Below are 15953 nucleotides of genomic sequence, written 5' to 3'. Positions count from 1 at the left end.
GTAATGTGTAATGGGACAGGATTAATTAATGATCTCATAGGAAAGGATCCTCTAGAGAAAAGTAATCATAGCATGGTAGAATTTCAAATTCAGTTTGAGGGTGAGAACTTCAATAAAGGCTATTACAAAGGTTCGAAGGCAGAGTTTGCTAAAATGGACTGGGGAAATAGATTAAAGTATAAGACGGTAGATAAGCAGTGACAGCCATTATTGGAGATATTTCATAACTCTCAGCAAAGATATATTCCACTATAGAAAGACTCTAAGAGAAGGATGAACCATCCATGCTAACTAAGGAAGTAAGGAATGGTGTCAAATTGAAAACAAAGGCATACAATCTTGTGAAGATTAGTGGTAGGTCAGAGGATTGGGAAATTGTTAGAAACCAGCAAAGGACAACTAAAAAAATAATAGAGAGAAGATAGATTATGAGAGTAAACTAGCAAGAAATATAAAAACAGACAGTAAGAGCTTTGACAAGTATATAAAAAGGAAGAGAGTAGCTAAAGTAAACGTTGATCCCTTGGAGGATGAAACTGGGGAATTAATAATGAGAAACAGGAAACTGGCAGAGATTTTGAACAAATATTTTGTATCGATCTTCACAGTAGAAGACACTAAAAGCACCCCACTAATGGATAATCAAGAGGCTATAGGGAGGGGGGAAGGTAAAACAATCACTATCACTAGAGGAAAGTACTAGGCAAACTAATGGGACTAAAGATGAATAAGTCCCCTGGGCCTGATGGCCTACATCCTAGGGATTTAAAAGAAATGGCTGCAGAGATAGTGGATGCATTGGTTGTAATCTACCAAAATTCCCTGGATTCTGGAGAGGTCCTAACGAATTGCAAAACCGCAAATGTAACGCCCCTATTTAAGAAAGGAAGGAGACAGAAAGCAGGACACTATAGACCAGTTAGTCTAAACATCTGTCATTGGGAAAATGCTGGAGTCCTTTATTAAGGAAGTAGTAGCAAGACATTTAGAAAATCATAATATAGTCAAGCAGAGTCAGCATGGTTTTCTGAAAGGGAAATAATTTTTGACAAATTTTCTGGAGTTCTTTGAGGATGTAACAAGCAGGGTAGATAAAGGGGAACCAGTAGATGTAGTGTATTTGGATTTCTAGAAAGTATTCGTTAAGATGCCAAATAAAAGGTTACTGCACAAGATAAGAGCTTATGGGGTTGGGGTAATATTTTAGCATGGATAGAGGATTGGCTAAATGGCAGAAAGCAGAGAGTCAGGATCAATGGGTCATTTTCCAGTTGGCAAACAGTAACTAGTGGGGTGCCACAGGGATCAGTGCTGTGGCCTCAACTATTTACATTATCTGTCACATTTTTGCCCACTCACTTAGCCTATCTATATCCCTTTGCAGATTCTTTGTGTCCTCCTCACAGCTTGTTTCCCCACTAATCGTTGTATCATCAAATTTGGCTGCATTACACTCGGTCCCTTCATCTAAGTCATCAATATAGATTGTAAATAGTTGAGGCCCCAGCACTGATCCCTGTGGCACCCCACTAGTTACAGTTTTCCAACCTGAAAATTACCCGTTTATCCCAACTCTCTGTTTTCTGTTAGTTAGCCGGTGGTTAGTTATTGCAAGGGGGATGGAGTATAAGTGTGGGGAAGTCCTGCTACAACTGTACAGGGTGTTGGTGAGACCATACCTGGAGTACTGCATACAGTTTTGGTCACCTTATTTAAGAAGGGATATACTTGCATTAGAGGATGTTCAGAGAAGGTTCACTAGGTTGATTCCTGAGATGAAGGAGTTCTCTTCTGAAGAAAGGTTGAGCGGGGTTGGCCTATACTCATTGGAGTTTAGAAGAATGAGAGGTGACCTTATTGAAACGGATAAGATTCTGATGTGGCTTGACAAGGTAGATGCAGAAAGGATGTGTCCCCCCACGGGGGAATCTAGAACTAGGGGGCATAGTTTCAGAATAAGGGGTCGCTCATTTAAAACGGAGATGAGGAGGAATTTATTCTCTGAGCCAGTCGTGAATCTATGGAATTCTCTACCCCGGAGAGCTGTGAAGGCTGGGTCATTGAATATATTAAGGTGGAGATAGACAGAATTTTTGAACGTTAAGTGAGTCCAGGGTTATGGGGAGCAGGCAAGGTGGTGGAATTGAGGCCAAGATCAAATCAGCCATGATCTCAAGCACAAGGGGTCAAATGGCCTACTCCTGCTCCTATTTCTTGTGTTCTTATGCTGCAGCTAAAGGACAAGGACTCAAGTTTGATAGAGAGAAGGTGCACAGACTGTATAGATTTAACTATGTTACTCAGGTGGTGAATGTGTGAAATTCACTGTCCAGGGAGGTGGATAGTTTGGGAAAATTAGATGAATAATTACGGTAATCAAAATAATCAAAAAGGCTAGTGGAATGCTGGTCTTTATATCTAGAGGACTTGAATTCAGTGGGGTAGAAGTTATGCTGTAGCTATACAAAGCCCTGGTTAGTCCACACATGAAGTAGAAGGTTAATGGGTCATTTGATCGTTGTTTTCAAGATATTTTAAGGGGAATAGATAGGATAGATAGAAACTATTTCTGCTGGTTGGGGATTCTCGTACTAGGGGGCATAGTCTAATAATTAAAGCCAGACCTTTCAGGAGTGAAATTAGGAAGCACTTCTACACACAAAGGGTTGTAGAAGTTTGGAACGCTCTTTGGCAAACGGCAATTGATGCTAGATCGATTGTTAATTTTAAATCGGAGATTGATAGCCTTTTGTTAAGGCATATGAGCCAAAGGCGCATACATGGAATTAGGTCGCAGATCAGCCATGATCTCATTGAATGGCGGGACAGGCTCTAAGGGCTCAATGGCCTAGTCCTGTTCCTATGTTGTTAAAAGTTGTGGTCCATGAGGCAATTTTGTATCTAACTTCCCATTTCAACCACTACATCATGGGGGTGATTTTAACCCTACCCGTTTGGCTGAAACCAGATAGGTAGGAAGTTAAAATGCCTTAAGTCATTTACCTGTCCTGGAACCACCAGTAGTATGCCACCATCTGCCTGCGCAGGTGGCAAGGAAATGCATCCAGAGCCGGAGGAGTCCTTCTTTACATATGTATGTCGGATGCGATGACGTTCTCGAGATCTGACTTCAATTTTAGCTCTGGCCTGAGTGTGAAGCTGCTGTGCTTTCCCACCAGTCCAACCTAGGACAGAAAAGAATCATCCCAGAGGAAGCCAAAAATTGTAAGTGTTTTTTCTTTCCTTTGTGGGGTCAGGAGAAGGAATGCTCATTTGGGCCCCACAAAGGAAGCTTAGGCTTTCCCTGCCCCAGATGATGCCCCATTTCTGAATGCAAAATTCCAAGTGAACAAGAATAACACAAGAAAATATTGCAGCATAATTGATTGTCTACATTTACAATACCAAGATAGAATAATTAAGGATGATGTAGTTTAAACAAAAACTGATTTGTGTTTCCTAATATCAAGGTTTTTCTATCTCAGGTGTATGTTGTCATTGGGATTACAGCATTGGCATGCACTGGATTGATACTAATGCTAATTATACTCAAGTTTGGAAAACACTCAAAGTTTGGAATGAAAGGTAAGGAAGATACAATTTTGTTGTGTTGTAAATAAAACTCTATTCAAGCTGAGTGGAGAGGTATTACTTCAGCCTGCAATTAATAACCATTGGATTGGGATTTGATAACTTCATTGAATTGATGGACTATTAAAACCTCTAGAACAATATGCCACACAAATGTTCAGTGTAACTCCTTGTAAGTATCTTGGATTTTGTGAAATATTTTGCCAATTACGTATGAATTTGTCATTTAATTCAAAACGAGCCAGTAAAACAATATGTAAAATTCATGTGGTGTTTTAGGCAGGTGTCCCTTCCTTTTCCCCCTCCTCACTTGTAATTTAAGGGATTAAGTGGATGACTCATAATTGAAAAATTACTTCTTGATGATAACAATCAATTAAACTCAGTTGCTTCGGCTCTATGACTTTCACCACTTCTTGGCAAGGTTGCCAAGTACAACAAAAATAAATTGTTCCTCTTGGGGAATCAAATATGACTGTTTGGAAAAGTATACTTCACCCCACTGGCTAGAGGAAGAGTGTTCTGTAAAGGGAGAAAATATCACAAAAGAAAGAAGTAAAGTAGGAGGGATCTCATTTATGTAGTAACAGCTCAGTTCAATAAAGACTTTGCAACATTATCAAATGACTGAAGGACTATCTTGAGGGATGTTAGATCCTCATGTAACAGAATCAACATATTTGCTGTCCAGTGCCCGGTCGTGTAGGTTGTTTTCATGTTGATTGCCCCTGAACATTGGCTTTGCCAATTTCTATTAGTCCCTGTCCCCCAATACATCAAATTCAAAATCCTCATTCTTGGTTACAGTTGCACCACAGTCTTGCCACAATCACACTTTCTCCAGCTCTATATCCTAGCCTGCGCCCTTCAGTCCTCTGAATCTGGCCTCCTGAGCTTCCACTTACTTCTGCTTCATTATTGGTGACACAGTTTTCAGCTGTCTCAGCATTAGTCTCTGGAAATTCCTCCCTTAAACCCTCTATCTCTCCTCTCATTGTTTTTTTTAATGAATTTAGTGCTTTCCTTTTTATTATACTCTAAAGGAAAACAGTACTCTGTAAGAGAAATATATTGAACCTAAAATGATCCCATGGAAACAATATAATGTAAAAAAAAATGTTTAAAATGTCTGCAGCTGAGATGAGATATTCCTGCTTTGCTTGTGAAGAAGCAAATCATTGGAGCCTTGTCAGGCTTCCTAGCAAGCAAAGACATGATGTATCCAACAGAGTTCTTATTGTGCCTACAGGAGATTGGCATCCTTTCCTGTACTGGATGCTATCCTGTAGCAAACCGATGTGTAAACCCAAACATAACTATGACCCACAGGTAGTATGGGATCATAATGAATCCAATTAGCACTGAATTTCACCGGTGACTTTTAAAATGCACATTTTAAAGTCAACTCATTTCCAAATGACTGCTGACTGCAGAGACGGCAAAGTGTTAAAATGATCAATAATTTAGGCACGATTTTGTGCAAAAATGTAAATTTCCCCTTTTTTACTTTACGAGAGTTAACTGTGTATGTTAATGAAACTAGGTATATCTGCATCTCTTTATTGCTATATTTTCTGTGCATGGGAGGTAGGACCCATGGTGTACCCATTTTAGCAAATGACTTAATATTGTGATTCTTCTGGTCCTTCTTTATTGGAACTTGCCCATGCACTTTCTCCTCTTCACCCTCCAGCCAACCCATGCTTATCCCATGAAAACATAAAGAAAAACAGTTACATAAATAAAAAGTAAACACAAATCACACAGCTCTTAAGTTTACATCATCAGAACAACATTTTGAACTCAGCAATGCGGCGGCCATCAACTTGAATGAAGTTATAATGCCCAATAAACATATTTTTGGATGGGGGTGGAGGGTATGTGCTTTTTCAAGTTATTTCCTTCTTTTTCTAGTGTTCCTGGATCTTGCTGAGTGGGTGGGTGCATGAGTTACTCCCAGGGCTCCATCTTAAGAAATTTAAGATTGTCACCCAAAGACCAATAGGCGAAATAGCTTTATACAGAGGCTTTATCAGTATGTGCAATGCCCTACTAGAAACAGTGGTGGAAGCAGAATCCTTATGAACTTTTAAATGTAAAGTGGATAAACACATGAATTTCTTTTCAAAGGGCAAAGGAACGAGACTACGTGAAAAGCTCTTTCAGAGCCAGCACAGGCACAATGGGATGAATGATCTTTTATTATGCTGTAAAATTCTATGAATCTATAAGTCAATTAATAAAAGGCACTTGAGAGATGCCGAGTGAGATTCTCCATCCAGTTTCCCTCCTCTCCATGAGGGAAGCATCTAGCCTCCACTCAGTGCCTCTCCTCTGTTATTTGGCCGGAATCAATAACTCAGCTTTGTGAGAGATTCTATCGCCCTGCCTGATGCACTCTTCACATGGCTTCTACTGAGGATCTGTTTATTTGTGTAGTTGATTAGTGATGATATATCACAATAAAAGATTAAAGATTCGAACAGCATCACTAAATGATTGTGTAATGATCTAGGATTGACAGCTTTTGCAAAACTATTGATTTCATTGCTAATTTATTGACTTTTCACTATTGTTTTAATGAAGGCAATTCACCAGGATGGAAGGGAGAGAGACAACTTTTCTCTTTGTCCTCCTATTTTTGTGAATCATTAAAACAATGGCGTAAAATCAATGAATTGTGAACAATATAATGTTAATATTGAGTTAATTAGTGAGAAATAAAATTAGTAGTAAAGTGCAAAGAATCATCATCATAGGCAGTCTCTCGAAATCGAGAAAGACTTGCTTCCACTCTAAAAGTGAGTTCTCAGCTGACTGTACAGTCCAATACGGGAATTAGCTACACTAGCTAAGAAATAGCTATATTAGCAATATAGCTGTCTAATCAACAGAATCCAACAGTGGCAATGTAATGATATGAGGACCATAAGTCATATGCTATAAGAATTAAAAGGCTCCACAGTTTACTTGTGAGCAAGACCTTGATTCTCCATGAACAGTGAAGGCTTCTTTGTTTCATTCCTCATCAGTATATACCCTTTATATGTAATGGGATCACTTGCATCTTTTAAAAAACACTTGAGGGTAGTCTGTGCAAGAAATACTGTAGGTTAGACTATGTTACCACTATAAAAAGTAAGATCTATAAACATTCATTTGATCTAGTAGGGGACTGTACGGCTCTGGAAGTCAAGGATGGCAAACACAGATAATCTGTAGCTTCTTCAGACCAACTATGGCAGTGTCTTTTTTTCCATTGCTGGCAGTGCTAAATATAGGCCTGTAAAATGAGATTACTATGGTGCACGGAACTCTATTTTTAAATGTGTGCCCAGACATAGCAATTGCTTCAGAAGTAAACCACAATTTTATTAGGCTGAAGTTTTCATTTCCATTGTGGCTATGTAAAGAAGTCTTTGTATTGATTTCAACAGAGCTCATGATGCATTCACCTTGAATGTACAGATGAACTCTTAATGATTTAAATAATAAGAGCAACAGGATGCAGCTTATTGTATTGGTAGGACTGGGTCTAAATAAACAATTCAGCAAATAATATCTACTTATCCCCTCTTGGAAAACTCATGCTCTCAATTCATTGTTTTGCATGAATAAAAAATGTTCCGAGCATGTGTTGGTGATAGGACTACTCCTGCTCCTAATTCTTATGTTCTGAACCTTCACTGCCACTAGTGCATGTTGGGAAGTTGCAGGTTCATTGCCTGCAATTTGCTGATGTACAATAGTGACTGGTGAGTTTCCCTCCATCATAGAATCATAGAATGATACAGCACAGAAAGAGACCATTCAACCCATTGTACCTGCGCTAGTGTTTACTGGGAAATTTACCTCCAAAATGTAGACATATCAAACCCAGGTCCAAGGACATTTACTTAATTATTCACTTTTGTTTTCGCGAATGTTTTTTGTGATTATCAAAATGAAGGGGTTTCCGAGCTGGGAAATGAAGCACTTTGTATTTTGGGCAACTAATGTCAGCATCAAACATTCGGGCATAACTTAGTTAGATTCAGAGTGGAGCTTTGCATTGTTTCCTCTCTCCTAATAAAATAGTCAAATAGTTAATGTATGCTTACTTACAGTGCGACTACAGCTATGACCATTCACAATTATATCTCCCTATATTGTAAAGGGATAATTAAACAAAAAACAATACAACCCCAATAGCTATTGTTATGAACTGCAAACCCCTTACATAATGGTTTCTAAATTGCAATGTACAACTTTAAGGTATGATTCAATGCTTATCTGGGGGTAGGAGACGGGTTGGAGAAAGCCCACAAAATTATTTATATAGCAAGAAACAAAACGCCATTGTTATATTGAGTTTCTGTGAAAAGGCCCGTGTAAATAAAAGGAGGATGAGAGGAAGAAAAGAGAAGGGGCACTGTCACTGAAATGTGCTTTTAGTTCTTATTAGAGGACAAAGTCGAGTAAGTGCAGTAGATGAATGTACAGTGTAGTGAAAAAAGCTGCATGCGCCTTCATTAATGATTCAGTAACAGTGGTTTCAGTTTTCTCTCTGTTAAGGGGAGTGCCAGTTAATCAATAAATCAGTTTCAAGGTCAGAAATGTCTTCTCCTATGTCTGTCTGTCCACCTGCATCATAAAAGCAATACAGCATGTTCAGGCTATGCATTTCTTCATTGATTAAAATTACCAGCTTGAAGAAATCTTACTTAAGAACAATTTTTTGTGTTGCAAACATGTACCAATGAACTCTCTACTCTTAAGAGCCACACAGGCATTTAAAGCTTTGAAATTTGTTCTGTGTATTTTTTATAAGTTTTATTAATAAATTAATAATGAAAATAAGGGGGGGGGGAGGCTTCTGATATTTGCGTTTTACTTATCTTTGAGTTACATAGCACAGTGTGGAAATAATGCTGTGGTTGGCATTATTGGGCTTTTCCCCGTTCCCTCATTCAAATACAGTATTCTTTCCCATGGCATTTAATAGCCCTGAAAGACATAATCTGATCATCAAGTTCCTTTTCAAAAATCAAAAATGAATCAATGTATTCAGGAGCTTTTATATCTTCCCCACCATCTCTGCACCCCAAATTCACCTAAATATCTGGCTTACAAGGAAACGTCCTTAATGATATGATAATCAGGGACAAAATTAACAGTCACTTGGGCAAGTATGTATTAATTAAGGAAAGCCAGCACAGATTTGTGAAAGGCAAATCGTGTTTAACTAACTTGAATGAGTTTTTTGATGAGGTAACAGAGAGGGTTGATGAGGGCAATGCGGTTGATGTGGTGTACATGGACTTCCAAAAGGTGTTTGATAAAGTGCCACATAATAGGCTTGCCAGCAAAATTGAAGCCCATGGAATAAAAGGGACAGTGGCAGCATGGATATGAAATTGGCTCAGTGAGAGGAATCAGAGAGTAGTGGTGAACAGTTGTTTTTCAGACTGGAGGAAGGTGTACAGTGATGTTCCCCAGGGGTCAGTACTAGGACCACTGCTTTTCTTGATATATATTAATGACTTAGACTTGGGTGTACAGGGCAAAATGTCAACATTTGCAGATGACACAAAACTTGGAAGTATAGTGAACAGTGAGGAGGATAGTGATAGACTTCAAGAAGACATAGACAGGCTGGTGAAATGGGCAGACAGATGGCAGATGAAATTTAACTCAAAAAAGTGCAAAGTGATATATTTTGGTAGGGAAAATGAGGAGAGGCAATATAAACAAAAGGATACAATTCTAAGGGGGTGCAGGTACAGAGAGACCTGTGGGTATTTGTGCACAAATCATTGAAGGTGGCAGGGCAGGTTAGAAAAGCATAGGGATTCCTGGGCTTCCTAAATAGAGGCATCGAGTACAAAAGCAAGGACATGATGTTGAACCTTTACAAAACACTGGTTCGGTTTCAACTGGAGTATTGTGTCCAATTCTGGGCACCGCACTTTAGGAAGGATATGAAGGCCTTAGAGAGAGTGCAGAAAAGATTTACAAGAATGGTTCCAGGGATGAAGGACTTCAGCTTTGTGGATTGACTGCTGGGATTGTTCTCCTTAAAGCTGAGAAGGTTGAGAGGAGATTTATTAGAGATGTTCAAAATCATGAGGGGTCTAGACAGAGCAGATAGAGAGAAACTGTTCCCATTGGCAGAAGGGTCAAGAACCAGAGGCCACAGATTTAAGATGATTGGCAGAAGAACCAAAGGCGACACGAGGAAAACCTTTTTTACGCAGCGAGTGGTTAGGATCTGGAATTCACTGTCTGAAAGAATGGCGGAGGCAGATTCAATCGTGACTTTCAAAAGGGAAAAAAAAACGATAGGGGGATTGGGACTAGCTGAAGTGCTCTTGCAGAAGTTGGCACGAGCTCGACGGGCTGTAAGTATTCTATGATTCTGTGATCAGGCACATGTTGTTCTCATCACATGTCAGCAATACCAAGGTACCACTTCATCCAGTGGATTCTTCCCAAGCACCATGCAGATTGTATCTTTACCATAGAAAATTCCTGAAACCTTTAAATAAAAAATCAGTCACAAAGAAATCAGTATGATTAACATTAACACCTGTATAATTTGGATCTGCCCATATCTGTTGATCTTTCCATTTTATTTGATGTTTTAATCTTGAATAATAATGATGTCATAAGTGGGAGTGTGAGCTTGAACAATTTATTGTGGCCGACATTGTGAGAGAGCTGAATTGCTGTCAGTCGAGACATAGTCATTAACCTAAGGTGCTTCAGCATGAAGTGTGTATGTTAATTAAGCTCGTAGGTTTTCTAAACCAGTACTCCGAACAGTGTATGCCGCACTTGCCATTTCCACAAAAATAATCGTCAAACAATACAGCAAAGCAAAAGGATAGTAGTCAATCAGAATTCTTTGCAATAGTTTGTCTCTCAAAAACGGACACGCAAAGGGGAATTTTAAATCTTGGCCCAGGAAGCTTGTGTGGCGAGCAGGTGGATTTCAGTGGTTGAGCCTCATTTGCATCCCGACAACTGACCACCTGAAATGGGAACATACAGGGGGCTGGCTGGCTCCCAATAGCTCAAGTTCGGGCAGCTCAGGATCGGGCAGTTCAGGATCGGGCAGTTCAGGATCGAGCCACTCAGGATCGGGCAGTTCAGGATCGAGCCACTCAGGATCGGGCAGTTCAGGATTGGGCAGTTCAGGATCAGGCAGTTCAGGACCGGCAGTTCAGTACCAGGCAGTTCAGGAACGGGCAGTTCAGGATCGGGCAGTTCAGGATCAGGCAGTTCAGGATCGAGCAGTTCAGGATCGGGCCACTCAGGATCGGGCAGTTCAAGAGCAGGCAGTTCAGGATCGAGCAGTTCAGGATCAGGCAGTTCAGGATCAGGCAGTTCAGGATCGGGCCGTTCAGGATCAAGCAGTTCAGGATCGGGCAGTTCAGGATCGGGAAGTTCAGGATCGGGCAGTTCAGGATCGGGCAGTTCAGGATCGGGCCGTTCAGGATCGGGCAGTTCAGGATCGGGCAGTTCAGGATCGGACGATTCAGGATCGAGCCACTCAGGATCGGGCCGTTCAGGATCAGACAGTTCAGGATCAGGCAGTTCAGGATCAGGCAATTCACAATCTGGCAGTTCAGGATTGGGCAGCTCACGATCAGGCAGTTCCGGATCGGGCAGTTCAGGATCGGGCAATTCAGGATCAGGCAGTTCGGAATCGGGCAGTTCAGGATAGGGCAGTTCAAGATCAGGCAGTTCAGGATCTTGCAGTTCAAGATCGGGCAGTTCAGGATCCGGCAGTTCAGGATCCAGCAGTTCAGGATCGGACAGTTCAGGATCGGGTAACTCAGGATCGGGCAGTTCCGGATCAGGCAGTTCAGGATCGGGCAGTTCACAGTCGGGCAGTAAAGGATCGGACAGTTCCAGATCGGGCAGTTCAGGATCGGGCAGTTCAGGATCAGGCAGTTCAGGATCGGGCAGTTCAGGATTGGGTAGCTCAGGATCAGGCAGTTCAGGATCGGGCAGTTCAGGATCAGGCAGTTCAGGATCGGATGTTCAGGATCAGGCAGTTCAGGATGGGACAGTTCAGGATCAAGCAGTTCAGGATCGGGCAGTTCAGGATCAAGCAGTTCAGGATCGGGCAGTTCAGGATCAGGCAGTTCAGGATCAGGCAGCTCAGGATCCGGCAGTTCAGGATCAGGCAGTTCAGGATAAGGCAGTTCAGGATCAGGCAGCTCAGGATCAGGCAGTTCAGGATCGGGCAGCTCAGGATCAGGCAGTTCAGGAATGGTCAGATCAGGATCAGGCAGTTCAGGATCGGGCAGTTCAGGATCAGGCAGTTCTGGATAGGGCAGCACAGGATCAGGCAGCTCAGGATGGGGCAGTTCAGGATCAGGCAGTTCAGGATCAGGCAGTTCAGGATCAGGCAGTTCAGGATCAGGCAGTTCAGGATCAGGCAGTTCAGGATCTGGCAGCACAGGATCCGGCAGTTCAGGATCAGGCAGTTCAGGATAGGTCAGATCAGGATCAGGCAGTTCAGGATCGGTCAGATCAGGAACAGGCAGTTCAGGATCGGGCAGTTCAGGATCAGGCAGTTCAGGATCAGGCAGCACAGGATCGGGCAGTTCTGGATCGGGCAGTTCAGGATCGGGCAGTTCAGGATGAGGCAGTTCAGGATCGGGCAGCTCAGGATCGGGCAGTTCAGGATCGGGCAGTTCAGGATGAGGCAGTTCAGGATCAGACAGTTCAGGATCGGGTAGTTCAGGATGAGGCAGTTCAGGATCGTGAAGCTCAGGATCAGGCAGTTCAGGATTGGGCAGGTCAGGATCGGGCAGTTCAGCTTCGGATTGTGCCAGATCGGGCAGTTCAGGGTCAGGCAGCTCAGGATCAGGCAGTTCAGGTTCGGGCAGTTCAGGATCAGGCAGTTCAGGATCAAGCCGCTCAGGATCGGGAAGTTCAGGATTGGGCAGTTGAGGATCAGGCAGTTCAGGATCGGGCCGCTCAGGATTGGGCCGTTCAGGATCAGGCATTTCGGTATCAGGAAGTTCAGGATTGGGCAGTTCAGGATCGGGAAGTTCAGGATCGGGCAGCTCAGGATCGGGAAGTTCAGGATTGGGCAGTTCAGGATCGGGAAGTTCAGGATCGGGCAGTTCAGGATCCGGAAGTTCAGAATCGGGCCGCTCAGGATCGGGCAGTTCAGGATCAGGCAGTTCACGATCGGGCAGTTGCGGAACGGGCAGGTCAGGATCAGGCAGTTCAGTATTGGGAAGCTCAGGATCAGGCAGTTCAGGATCGGAAATGTTCAGGATCGCGCCGCTCAGGATCGGGCGGTTCAGGATGAGGCAGTTCAGGATCGAGTAATTCAGGATCGGGCAGTTCAGAATCGGGCAGTTCAAGATCCGGCAGTTCATGATCGGGCATTTCAGGATCCAGCAGTTCAGGATCGGGAAGTTCAGGATCGGGCAGTTCAGGATCCGGAAGTTCAGAATCGGGCCGCTCAGGATCGGGCAGTTCAGGATCGGGCAGTTCAAGATCTGGCAGTTCAGGATCGGGCAGTTAAGGATCCGGCAGTTCAGGATCGGGCAGTTCCAGATCGGGCAGTTCTGGATCGTGCAGTTCAGGATTGGGAAGCTCAGGATCAGGCAGTTCAGGATTGGGCAGGTCAGGATCGGGCAGTTCAGCTTCGGGCAGTTCAGGATCAGGCCGCTCAGGATCGGGCAGTTCAGGATCGGGCAGTTCCGGATCGGGCAGTTCCAGATCGGGCAGTTCAGGATTGGGAAGCTCAGGTCAGGCATTTCAGGATTGGGCAGGTCAGGATCGGGCAGTTCAGCTTCGGGCAGTTCAGGATCAGGCCGCTCAGGATTGGGCAGTTCAGGATCGGGCAGTTCAGGATTGGGCAGTTCAGGATCCGGCAATTCAGGATTTGGCAGTTCCGGATCAGGCAGTTCAGGATCGGGCAGTTCCGGATCGGGCAGTTCAGGGTCAGGCAGCTCTGAATCAGGCAGTTCAGGTTCGGGTAGTTCAGGATCAGGCAGTACAGGATCAGGCCGCTCAGGATCGGGAAGTTCAGGATTGGGCAGTTCAGGATCAGGCCGTTCAGGATCGGGCCGCTCAGGATCGGGCCATTCAGGATCAGGTAGTTCAGTATCAGGAAGTTCAGGATTGGGCAGTTCAGGATCGGGAAGTTTAGGATCGATCAGCTCAGGATCGGGAAGTTCAGGATTGGGCAGTTCAGGATCGGGAAGTTCAGGATCGGGCTGTCCTGGATCCGGAAGTTCAGGATCGGGCCGCTCAGGATCGGGTGGTTTAAGATCGGGCAGTTCAAGATCTGGCAGTTCACGATCTGGCAGTTAAGGATCCGGCAGTTCAGGATCGGGCAGTTCCGGATCGGGCAGTTCCGGATCGGGCAGTTCAGGATTGGGAAGTTCAGGATCAGGCAGTTCAGGATTGGGCAGTTCAGGATCGGGCAGTTCAGCTTCGGGCCGTTCAGGATCAGACCGCTCAGGATCGGGCAGTTCAGGATTGGACAGTTCCGGATCAGGCAGTTCAGCATCAGGCAGTTCAGGATCGGGCAGTTCCGGATCGGGCAGTTCAGGGTCAGGCAGCTCAGGATCAGGCAGTTCGGGTTCGGGCAGTTCAGGATCAGGCAGTTCAGGATCAAGCCGCTCAGGATCGGGAAGGTCAGGATTGGGCAGTTGAGGATCAGGCAGTTCAGGATCGGGCCGCTCAGGATTGGGCCGTTCAGGATCAGGCATTTCAGTATCAGGAAGTTCAGGATTGGGCAGTTCAGGATCGGGAAGTTCAGGATCGGGCAGCTCAGGATCGGGAAGTTCAGGATTGGGCAGTTCAGGATCGGGAAGTTCAGGATCGGGCAGTTCAGGATCCGGAAGTTCAGAATCGGGCCGCTCAGGATCGGGCAGTTAAGGATCCGGCAGTTCAGGATCGGGCAGTTCAGGATGAGGCAGTTCAGGATTGAGTAGTTCAGAATCGGGCAGTTCAGGATCGGGCAGTTCAAGATCCGGCAGTTCAGGATCGGGCAGTTAAGGATCCGGCAGTTCAGGATTGGGCAGTTCCGGATCGGGCAGTTCCGGATCATGCAGTTGAGGATCAGGCAGTTCAGGATCAGGCAGTTCAGGATCCGGCAGTTCAAGATCGGGCAGTTCAGGATCCGGCAGTTCAGGATCGGGCAGTTCAGGATCGGGCAGTTCAGGTCAGGTAACTCAGGATTGGGAAGTTCAGGATCGGGAAGTTCAGGATCAGGCAGTTCAAGCTCAGGAAGTTTAGGATCGGGCAGCTCAGGATATCGAAGTTCAGGATCGGGCCATTCAGGATCAGGCAACTCAGGATCAGGCAGTTCAGGATCGGGCCGCTCAGAATCGGGCAGTTCAGGATCGGGCCGCTCAGGATCGGGCAGTTCAGGAACAGGCAGTTCAGGATCGGGCAGTTCAGGATCGGGCAGTTCAGGAGCGGGTAACTCAGGATCAGGCAGTTCAGGAACGGGCCGCTCATGATCAGCAGTTCAGGATCAGGCCATTCAGGATCAGACAACTCAGTATCAGGCAGTTCAGGTTCGGGCCGCTCAGGATCGGGCAGTTCAGGATCGGGCAGCTCAGGATCCGGCAGTTCAGGATCCGGCAGTTCCGGATCGGGCAGTTCCGGATCGGGCAGTTCAGGCTCGGTCAGTTCAGGATCGAACAGTTCAGGATCGGGCAGTTCAGGATCGGGAAGTTCAGGATTGGGCAGTTCACGATCCGGCAGTTTAGGATCGGGCAGCTCAGGATCGGGCAGTTCGGGATCAGGCAGTTCAAGATCGGGCAGTTCAGGATCGGGCAGTTCAGGATCGGGCAGTTCCGGATCGGGCAGTTCAGGATCGGGAAGTTCAGGATTGGGCAGTTCACGATCCGGCAGTTTAGGATCGGGCAGCTCAGGATAGGGCAGTTCCGGATCAGGCAGTTCAGGATCGGGCAGTTCAGGATCGGGCAGTTCAGTATCGGGCAGTTCCGGTTCGGGCAGATCAGGATCGGGCAGTTCAGGATCAGGCAGTTCAGGATTGGGAATGTTCAGGATCGCGCCGCTCAAGATCGGGCAGTTCAGGATGAGGCAGTTCAGGATCGAGCAGTTCAGGATCGGGTAGTTCAGGATCGGGTAGTTCAGGATCCGGCAGTTCAGTATCGGGCAGTTCAGGATCTGGCAGTTCAGGATTGGGTAGTTCAGGATCCGGCAGTTCAGGATCGGGCCGCTCAGGATTGGGCAGTTCAGGATCGGGCAGTTCAGGATCGGGCAGCTCAGGATCCGGCAGTTCAGGATCCGGCAGTTCCGGATCGGGCAGTTACGGATCAGGCAGTTCAGGCTCGGGCAGTTCAGGATCGGACAGTTCAGGATCGGGCAGT

At 45.1% G+C, this 15953-nt stretch overlaps 1 protein-coding gene across 1 annotated transcript in view; it reads left to right on the top strand.

Moving 5' to 3' along the window:
• Positions 1 to 15953, top strand: part of ntrk2a (neurotrophic tyrosine kinase, receptor, type 2a) — a 596947-nt gene that overhangs the window by 130991 nt on the left and 450003 nt on the right. The window contains exon 11 of the mRNA XM_070861343.1: positions 3486 to 3585. Coding sequence (XP_070717444.1) covers positions 3486 to 3585 — 100 coding nt within the window. The remainder of the gene's footprint in view (positions 1 to 3485; positions 3586 to 15953) is intronic.

This window comes from Pristiophorus japonicus, chromosome 1, assembly GCF_044704955.1.
Source record: "Pristiophorus japonicus isolate sPriJap1 chromosome 1, sPriJap1.hap1, whole genome shotgun sequence".
NCBI lineage: Eukaryota > Metazoa > Chordata > Chondrichthyes > Pristiophoridae > Pristiophorus > Pristiophorus japonicus.
The sequence above is the reverse complement of the archived record's forward strand: the minus strand, read 5'-3'. Positions and strand labels throughout refer to the sequence as shown.